The sequence below is a fragment of the Chrysemys picta genome, chromosome 4, assembly GCF_011386835.1.
Source record: "Chrysemys picta bellii isolate R12L10 chromosome 4, ASM1138683v2, whole genome shotgun sequence".
Taxonomy (NCBI): Eukaryota; Metazoa; Chordata; order Testudines; family Emydidae; genus Chrysemys; species Chrysemys picta.
Window position 1 is genome coordinate 90,134,754 of NC_088794.1, and position 10,081 is coordinate 90,144,834.

The following is a 10,081-nucleotide window of genomic DNA, read 5'->3' on the forward strand; positions in this document are numbered from 1 at the left end:
AGTGCCCTGCCTGGTTTGAGCCAGACCCGCTAGCCTGCTGCAAACCCAAACCCAGGGTCTGAGCCATGTCCCATAACAGCAGTAGGCTTGACTGAAAGCAACTTACAGAGGTGTTCCTGTCTTTAACACTCAGATGCCCAACTACCAATGGGGTCCAAACCCCAATTAAATCCATTTTACCCTGTGTAAAGCTTATACAGGGTAAACTCATAAATTGTTCACCCTCTATAACACTGATAGAGAGATATGCACAGCTGTTTGCCCCCCCCCCCAGTTATTAATACATACATTAATACATATTAGAAGTGCTAATTTCTTCATAATTAGATCTAACCATGGGTTGTAATAAACTCCCAGCCCCCAATTTGCCCAGAATTAGGGAGGCAGACAACACAGAATTCCAGCACCAACACTTATTATACTGATTTGTATACATTATTATTCAGCCACATACATACAACCCCAATTTCCCATCAAAGAAGAGAGTACCTCCAGGTGACCTTACACACATAACTTGGGTAATCTTGAAAATAAGAGGAAGATAAGGCTTGTAGGAGGCATCCATGCAGTTGCCTCTGAAGGGAAGGGTGGATTTTGTAAAAATTAAATAAGTGCTTTGTGAAATCATCTAAAATACACAGCAATTTACCTACTGAAGCGTCTCATCAAAGAGGGCAGCTAGAAATGCAGTCAGGAGGCCAAAAGCAATAAGTGGCTCTTTTGTGAAGGGAAGGAATGGACTGATGGATGGCTCAGCAAGACTAATGGCTCAAGCAACTTGGAAGACTTTTCTATCTGAACTTGCAGTGCTTTATTCCTTTCAGGGAATTGAAAGTCTTGGTCTGTGTACATGTCTCAACTTATATGAGGAGGATGTACAGCACTTTAATGGGAACAGGACTTGCTGCAAATGTAATTGTGTAACACCTTTCTGTGCTTTCATTGATGCAATGGGCACTTATGGCAAAGAAAATGTGACTCCTCCTGGCACCACAAGGTTAATGTTTGTTGATCCATCCCACTGGCAAATGTGTGTGTTATAGTGAATCCCTGCAAACCCCTTTATAGCAAATAGTGGGATGCAACTCCCCAGGATCCTAGAACATTTGGGATGAGGACAGGGCCGGCTTTAGGAAGTGCGGGGCACCTGGGATCTATTTTCACCTCTGATTCACACTCTAGGCAGATCACTTTTCTGTCTGTGTTTCCACATCTAGGCCCCAATTCAGGACAGTACTTAAGCATGTGCTTCAGTACCATTAGCTTCAATGAGACTTAAGCATTCTTACATGCTGTCCTAAATAGGGAAGATTATAGTGCTTAATGAGGATTATAGTGCTTGGCCACGTTTATGAAGTGCTGGGGGATCAGTGGGTAAGAAGCAGCATAACTATTTTTAATGATACTCTCACTTTTTCCCTCTTAACTCATTGAACTTTTTGTCCCTTTATTGATTGATGGAATGTCTTGCAGCCCACCTCATATTGGAGAGATCTTTCCTGGGCAAGCTCCCCCCTTCATCCCTCATTGCTTGGGTCTCAAAACATTTCATTTCCGTAGACTGCATGCGGGTCACAGAACCTCTGGAGTAAGACAATGCTATAGAATAGTCTTGTAAAATTTTATTTCTCTGATCACCCGGGGAGAGTGATTATTTTGACAAGAAATAAAATATAATTCTTATTATTTGTAATCGTCCACATGAGTAAATATGGGCAGGTATATTTTGCGTCTGGGCTCATAAATTTTCATGAAGATTTTTCCAAGCTGTTGGAAACATTGTTACATTATGTTAATGTTATATATATATATACATTATGTTAAGTATAGACTAATATGAGCTAGACTGTAGACTAAGAGCTATACTAGAGCTCCAACAATTAGAGCTCAGACAGCCAACTAATCAGTGTCTTCAGGGAGTTTTTATAAAATGCCTGAGGAGGAAAAATAAATCCTCTTGGCATGTTGATTAGGGTTACCATACGTCCTCTTTTTCCCGGACATGTCCGGCTTTTCGGCAGTCAAACCCCCGTCCGGGGGGAATTGCCAAAAAGCCGAACATGTCCGGGAAAATGGCGGCTCTGCTCCTCCCCTGACTCTTTGGCTCTGTTTAAGAGCCAAGCTGCCCGAGCACTATGGGCTTCAGGCAGCCCCCTTGCCTCCGGACCCCAGCCGCCGGCCGGGCACTTCCCCTCCCGGGCTTCGGCGGCGCAGGGTCCGGAGGCACGGGGGCTGCCTGAAGCCTGTACCGCTGGGGCAGCTCGGCTCTTAAACAGAGCCGAAGAGTCAGGGGAGGAGCAGAGCCTCCGGCCGCGACGGCTCTGCTCCTCCCCGACTCTTCGGCTCTGTTTAAGAGTCGAGCGCTACGGGCTTCGGGCAGCCCCCATACCTCCGGACCCTGCGCCGCCGGAGCCCGGGAGGGGAAGTGCCCGGCTGGGGGCGCAGGGTCCGGAGGCAAGGGGGCTGCCCGAAGCCCAAGCGCTACTGGCTTCACGGTTTGCCGGGCAGCCTCCAGACCCTGCGCCCCCGGCTGGGCGCTTCCCCTCCCGGGCTCCAGCTGCGCTGGGGAAGCGCCGGCCGGGGGCGCAGGGTCTGGGGGCTGCCCAGCAAACCATGAAGCCGGTAGCGCTCGGGCAGCCCTTTCCGCGTGGCTGGGAGTGGGAGGGAGGAGGGGGCAGAGTTAGGGCGGGGAAGGGGCGGAGTTGGGGCGGGGGTGGCGTGGGGAAATGGGCGGGGCCAGGGCCCATGGAGGGTCCTCTTTTTTATTGGTTAGATATGGTAACCCTAATGTTGATCATATGTTCATTGCTGAAGCATCAGCCTCTTCACCCAGTGCTGGCAATACAGACCCCTATCTTTGTCTATTCACCCAATACCCAGAAGGATTCAGCACATCTAAAACTATGCACGGAATTAGTTCCATGATGAACGACACATTTTGTACAAAGGATCTGTCACCTCCACTAAATTGTTTCATTTTTGATTGAGGAAGATCTCCAATTTTATCTGTGACACTATGACAACTGTATAATAACCTTCCTCTAATCAGATACATAGAAATGGCAAAATACCCTGCTGCTTTAAGAGAACATCTAAGATCACAGTGAAAAAAAATAAATATTTGCAGTTCTTACAATTGCCTCAAAAGATTAAGCTTCCATCACAATACTGACACTTAAGGCACATGGTAGAAAGCCTATTAGGCAGCCAACAATTAATCACTAATGTAAAAATCAATGCTAGAGCAATAACAGTGAGTTTACTCTCCAGCTAAGTGGTGTGAACTCTCATCTGCAGCAGCATGCAAAAGAAAAACCAGTCCCATATGGCTTTCTGTGAAGGCTTTTCTGAATTCCCAAGTGAGGAGCTAATTTTAACTACACTTTATTAGTTAACTTACATCCTTTACAAAAATCTTTATCAAAGCACTGTGCAAGCAGCTCACCCAGAGAATTAGGAAACTGAAAAGAAGGCTGTTGGCTCCCTCTAGTGTTGGCTTCTGCAAACAAGATCAGTTCTTTTCTCCTTGAAAAAATAACATCTCTTTAGCACTGGTTTGACATTGCAGGCTATTCTAAAAGGCAGTGAGAAGGGAAATGTGCATGTTCATGAAATGGGAGTTTACCCCAGGGTTGCGTAGATTGAGGTGACAAAGGTATTTTGAATAAACGGTGTCAATTTTGGGAAGGGCAACTGAGAATGTGACCATATGTAGTAAAGGGCAATTAAACCAAAACAAGGCTTGGGGTGGAGTTAGGATGAGGAGGATGAGGTTCTCTCATATTTGGAGCTGGGCTTGGCCTCCACAGCAATGCAAAAAGCCTGGGTGGAATTAACAATGCTGAAAGGAAATGGACCGGTGAATGCTCATTGGATGTTCAGAGAGGTATTTAATCGGAAAACAAGAATTTGCAGAATCAAGTTGATGGAATTTAAGCCACAATTTCAAACCCGATGCACAGAGTAATTGCCTACATCTGTATCATTGTTCCTTGATAAAAATGGGCTGATTGTCAGAAGTGCAGCTTCCACTAAATTCAATAGGAGCTGCTGGTGCTCAGCACCTGTGGCCATTGGGTGTATAACTTTAGGCTTTAAAGTCTCAAAATGTTGGCCTTGGCCTCTAATCAGGTTGAGCAGAATTTCTCTATGGAACCTGCCCCAGTGAACCAAAGGGAGAGCATGTTCATCAGGGAACCAAATTAGCGTATTGAATCAGGCTTATTCAGACTCCTGCCTTTCAATCAGTTTGCCCCTGAAACAATTAATTTAGATCAGGCTACAGAAGTGGTTTTCTAGGGGTATGTCTACACTACGGGATTAATCCGAATTTATATAATTCGGATTTGAAAAACAGGTTGTATAAAGTCGAAATGTATGCGGCCACACTAAGCACATTAATTCGCTGGTGTGCGTCCAAGTACCGGGGCTAGCATCGATTTCTGCACCGTTGCACTGTGGGTAGCTATCCCATAGCTATCCCATAGTTCCCGCAGTCTCCCGCGCCCATTGGGATTGTGGGTTAAGATCCCAGTGCCTGATGGGACAAAAAACATCGTCGCAGGTGGTTCTGGGTACAGCCTCACCTCCTCCCTCCCTCCTCCCTCCCTGCATGAAAGCAACGGACGGCAGACAACCATTTTCGCGCCTTTTTTCCTGGGTGGGTGAACACTGCAGACTCCATACCACGGCAAGCATGGAGCCCGCTGAGCTCAAGACAGCAGTCATGAACATTGTAAACACCTCACGCGTTCTCGTGGAGTTTATGCTCAGCCAGGACCAGAAAAACGAGGCGAGGAGGCAGCGGCGGCGGCAGCGCAGCGACAAGCATGATGAGGACATTGACATGGACATGGACACGGACACGGATACAGAATTCTGTGAAACCACGGGCCCTGGTGCTTTGGAGATCATGTTGTTAATGGGGCAGATTCTATCCATGGAATGCTGATTCTGGGCAAGGGAAACAAGCACAGACTGGTGGGACCGCATAGTGTTGCAGGTCTGGGATGATTCCCAGTGGCTGCGGAACTTTCGCATGCGTAAGGGCACTTTCATGGAACTTTGTGACTTGCTGTCCCCTGCCCTGAAACGCCAGAATACCAAGATGAGAGCAGCCCTCACAGTTGAGAAGCGCGTGGCGATAGCCCTGTGGAAGCTTGCAACGCCAGACAGCTACCGGTCAGTCGGGAATCAATTTGGAGTGGGCAAATCTACTGTGGGGGCTGCTGTGATGCAAGTAGCCAAAGCAATCACTCAGGTGCTGCTATGAAAGTTAGTGACTCTGGGAAATGTGCAGGCTATAGTGGATGGTTTTGCTGCAATGGGATTCCCTAACTGTGGTGGGGCGATAGACGGAACCCATATCCCTATCTTGGCACCGGAGCACCAAGCTACCGAGTACATAAACCGCAAGGGGTACTTTTCAATGGTGCTGCAAGCACTTGTGGATCACAAGGGACGTTTCACCAACATCAACGCTGGCTGGACGGGAAGGGTTCATGACGCTCGCGTCTTCAGGAACACTACTCTGTTTAAAGGGCTGCAGCAAGGGACTTACTTTCTGGACCAGAAAATAACCGTTGGGGATGTTGAAATGCCAATAGTTATTCTTGGGGACCCAGCCTACCCCTTAATGCCATGGCTCATGAAGCCGTACACAGGCAGCCTGGACAGGAGTCAGGAGCTGTTTAACTACAGGCTAAGCAAGTGCAGAATGGTGGTAGAATGTGCATTTGGCCGTTTAAAAGGTCGCTGGCGATCATTATTGACTCGCTCTGACCTCAGCCAAAGAAATCTCCCCATTGTTATTTCTGCTTGCTGTGTGCTCCACAATCTCTGTGAAAGTAAGGGGGAGACCTTTATGGCGGGGTGGGAGGCTGAGGCAAATCGCCTGGCTGCTGATTACGCGCAGCCAGACACCAGGGCGATTAGAAGAGCACACCAGGAAGCGCTGTGCATCAGAGAAGCTTTAAAAACCAGTTTCATGACTGGCCAGGCTACAGTGTGAAATATCTGTTTGTTTCTCCTTCATGAAAACCCGCCCCCTTTATTGACTGATTTTCTGTAAGGAACCCACCCTCCCCCTTCCCCCAGCTTTCTTTCAAACCAAATAAAGTCACTATCATTTAAAAATCATTTATTCTTTATTAATAGATTAGAAAAAGAGGGAGGGAACCCGGGTGGTATTTGGGAGGAGGATTGCTGGGAAGGAAAAAGCCACAAAGAAAAGGTTAAAAAAATGACAGCCTTTTGCTTGGGCTGTCTACTGGGGTGGAATGGGAAGGTGTACGGAGCCTCCCCCCCGCGTTCTTACACGTCTGGGTGAGGAGGATACGGAACATGGGGAGGAGGGAGGGTGGAACAGGGGCTGAAGCGGCAGTCTGTTTTCCAGCAGCCGTTCCTGAAGCTCCACCAGACGCCGGAGCATGTCTGTTTGCTCACGCAGCAGCCCCAGCGTTGCATCCTGCCTCTTCTGGTCTTCCTGCCGCCACCTCTCATCTCGAGCGTCTCTCCTCTCCTCACGTTGGTCCCTCCTCTCCTCACGTTGGTCCCTCCTGTCCTCACGTTCACTGGCTTCTTTCCTATACTTTGAAACTGTTTCCTTCCACTCATTCAGATGAGCTCTGTCACTGCGGCTGGATTCCATAATTTCAGAAAACATCTCGTCTCGCGTTCTCTTCTTACGACACCTTATCTGTGATAACCTTCGGGATGGAGGAGGGAGGCTTGAGGAATTTGCAGCTGCTGTAGGGAGGGGAAAAAAGAGAGACTTATTTAAAAAGCTACATTTTGCAGAACAATGCTTATACTCTTTCACGGTGACCAACACTATTCACATTACATAGCACATGTGATTTCTGTGCAAGGTCGCATTTTGCCTCTTAATGCTGAGTGCCTGTGGCTTTGCTGCTAGAGATCACAGGTCTGGGCAACAGAATTCGGCTTGCATGCGGCCATGGTAAGCCATTGTTTTACAGCTTCTGCGCCCTCCTTTCCCACATACCAAGCATAGCCTGTAGAGTGCTGCGGTTTTTCTGTTAACATTCAGCAGCAGCAGAAAACAAACTAACCACCCCCCCCTCTCGCCATGAATTCTCTGGGATGATCGCTGTACCCCTCCCCCCCACCGTGTGGCTGGTATCAGGGATGATCCCTGCAGACACCAAACTAACCACCCCCCCCGCCGCCGCCCCCCTCCCGCCATGAATTCTCTGGGATGATCACGGTACCCCTCCCCCCACCGCGTGGCTGGTAACAGGGAAGATCCCTGCTAGCCAAACGCGAAAAACTCAGGGCCAATTTCCCATCTGCGCTTGGCTAACTGCAGGGAAGGATTTATTTTCCGCCACAGGCAAACAGCCCAGTAGGAACGGCCACCTCTGTCCCCTTAATTAAGTTCCCGTATTTCAACCAGGTTACCAGGAGTGATATCACTCTCCTGAGGATTACACAACAAGATAAAGAACGGATGTTGCTTGAATGCCAGCAAACACCGGGACCATATGCTGCCAGGCTTTGTCACGCAATGATACCAGATTACTTGCTGCAAGCATGGCGTGGTCAAGTGTCCTACCATGGAGGAGGGAATAAGGATGCACTGCCCAGAAACCTTGTGGCAAGGCTTTTGGAGTACCTCCAGGAGAGCTTCATGGAGATGTCCCTGGAGGATTTCCGCTCCATCCCCAGACATGTTAACAGACTTTTCCAGTAGCTGAACTGACCGCGAATGCATCCCAAGTCCTCAGGGCAAAGTAATCATTAAAAACCGTTTGCTTTTAAAACAAGTTTTATATTTTAAAAGATAAACTCACCTGAGGTCCCTTCCATGGGGTCAGAGTCTTGGGTACTGGCTTGGGAGGGTACTTCACTCAGGGTGAGAAAAAGATCCTGGCTGTTGGGGAGAACGGAGTGCTGTGTGCTCTCTGCAAGCTCATCCTCATCCTCCTCCTCCTCCTCTCCCCCATCGGCAGAATCCTCAGGTGTCGCTGATGAGACTATCCCCGACCCAGAATCCACGATCACAGGTGGGGTAGTGGTGGCAGCCCCCCCTAGAATTGCATGCAGCTCGGCGTAGAAGCGGCATGTCCGCAGCTCTGACCCGGAGCGACCGTTTGCCTCCTTTGTTTTTTGATAGGCTTGTCTGAGCTCCTTGACTTTCACGCGGCACTGCTCAGAGTCCCTATTGTGGCCTCTCTCCATCATGCCCTTGGAGATTTTTTCAAAAGTTTTTGCATTTCGTCTTTTAGAACGAAGTTCTGCAAGCACTGAATCCTCTCCCCATACAGCGATCAGATCCAGTACCTCCCTCACGGTCCATGCTGGTGCTCTTTTTTGATTATCAGCCTGCATGGTTACCTGTGCTGATGAGCTATCTGTGGTCACCTGTGCTCTCCACGCTGGGCAAACAGGAAATGAAATTCAAATGTTCGCGGGGCTTTTCCTGTCTACCTGGCCAGTGCATCCGAGCTTAGATTGCTGTCCAGAGCGGTCACAATGATGCACTGTGGGATAGCTCCCAGAGGCCAATACCATCGAATTGCGGCCACACTATCCCTAATTCGAAATGTTAAAATCGATTTTGGCACTACTCCGCTCGTCGGGGTGGAGTACAGAAATCGATTTAAAGGGCCCTTTACATCGAAATAAATAGCGTCGTTGTGTGGACGGTTGCAGGGTAAATTCGAGTTAAAGCTGATAAATCCGAATTAAAGTCGTAGTGTAGACCAGCCCTAAATGTGCACTCTAACATATTTCTTATAACTGCTGCGCTTGTCTCCTTTAACGGACACCTGATCTGCTTATCTTATTTGCTGCTGTGGGCCAGGCATGGGAGGTATTAGGAGACGGTAGAAGAACTGGGGCAGAAAACTATTCCAGGACAAATTTCTTTCTCCCTTCCCTCTCCTATTCCCTTCTGTCTCCTCATTGCTCCCTATGTTTTCTTTACATATGTCCATTTCCCTTCATCTCTCCCTATTTTTACTCTGCCACTTTTTCCTTTCAATTTTCTTTCATGTGCTCTATAAAGTACAACTATTAGACAGCCCCCCTGGCCAATCACTTTTTGGCTCAGGTTTTAAACCCCATTCTCTCACCCTCTTTTAAAAAGATGAAAGCAAACTCAGAACCAAGCACTCTGATGACTTCCAATTTATTTTATCCACAATAGGGGTACAAAAATAATTGCATGGTTCATTGGGATATTAAGAGGGTGTATCAGTGCCAGTACTTGGTCTCTGGTGAACAAGGAATTAATATTAGCTCTGATTCATCTTTCTTCCCTTTGCACACATGATGGGGGCAGGGCTAATGAGTGTATGCTAGGAAGAGGGAGGAGAAAAGAGAATGCCTTTGCGAAGGTGCAGTGGGACTCCATACGTAGGCTCATAGGACTGAATTGAACCCCAAGCTGAAGAATTTTCTGTTTCTACATATGTTAACTTCTTCTTTCTGGTTCTAAATGTTTTCCCTAGAGGAAAAGATCCTGTTGGCTGCAATTGTTATTTGCTAACCTCCTGGTTGATAGTTACATACAAGAGTCACATGGCTACAGTTGGTTTCTTTCCTTTAGAAATCACAGTACGGGTTTCACCTCATCTTTGAAAGTGTTTGCGCATCGGGTAGTTTGATATATGAGTTTCTCAACTAGTAAATTATCCTTCGTTAATATCATGTCATTCTCTTGATGAGGGACTGAGTCAACACTGTAGTGAGCGACAAAGAGTCCTGTGGTACCTTAAAGACTAACAGACGTATTGGAGCATAAGCTTTCGTGGGTGAATACCCACTTCATCAGAGGCATGGGTATTAGTCTGACGAAGTGGGTATTCACCCATGAAAACTTATGCTCCAATACGTCTGTTAGTTTTTAAGATGCCACAGGACTCTTTGTCGCTTTTTACAGATCCAGACTAACACGGCTTCCCCTCTGATACTTAACATTGTAGTGGTTTAGATACATTTATTTATTTATTTTATTTTTGCTGGTAATGTGTGCTCTCAATATGCAGTTTTCTTAATCTTTCTTCCTCTTACATTCCTAGTAAATGAGGGCTGGAGTTAAAAGGAACTGTACATT

General features: G+C 47.4%; 1 protein-coding gene across 1 annotated transcript; it reads right to left on the bottom strand.

The window, feature by feature from the left end:
• Nucleotides 1-6,121: 6,121 nt before the first annotated feature.
• On the bottom strand, nucleotides 6,122-8,711 carry LOC135983125 (SRRM2 protein homolog rsr-2-like). The gene is made up of 2 exons (XM_065592973.1): nucleotides 7,815-8,711; nucleotides 6,122-6,747 (listed from the first exon to the last, which is right to left on the bottom strand). The coding sequence occupies exons 1-2, from the start codon at nucleotides 8,350-8,352 to the stop codon at nucleotides 6,266-6,268; spliced, it is 1,020 nt and encodes a 339-aa protein (XP_065449045.1). The 5' UTR covers nucleotides 8,353-8,711; the 3' UTR covers nucleotides 6,122-6,265.
• Between the last annotated feature and the right edge of the window lie 1,370 nt (nucleotides 8,712-10,081).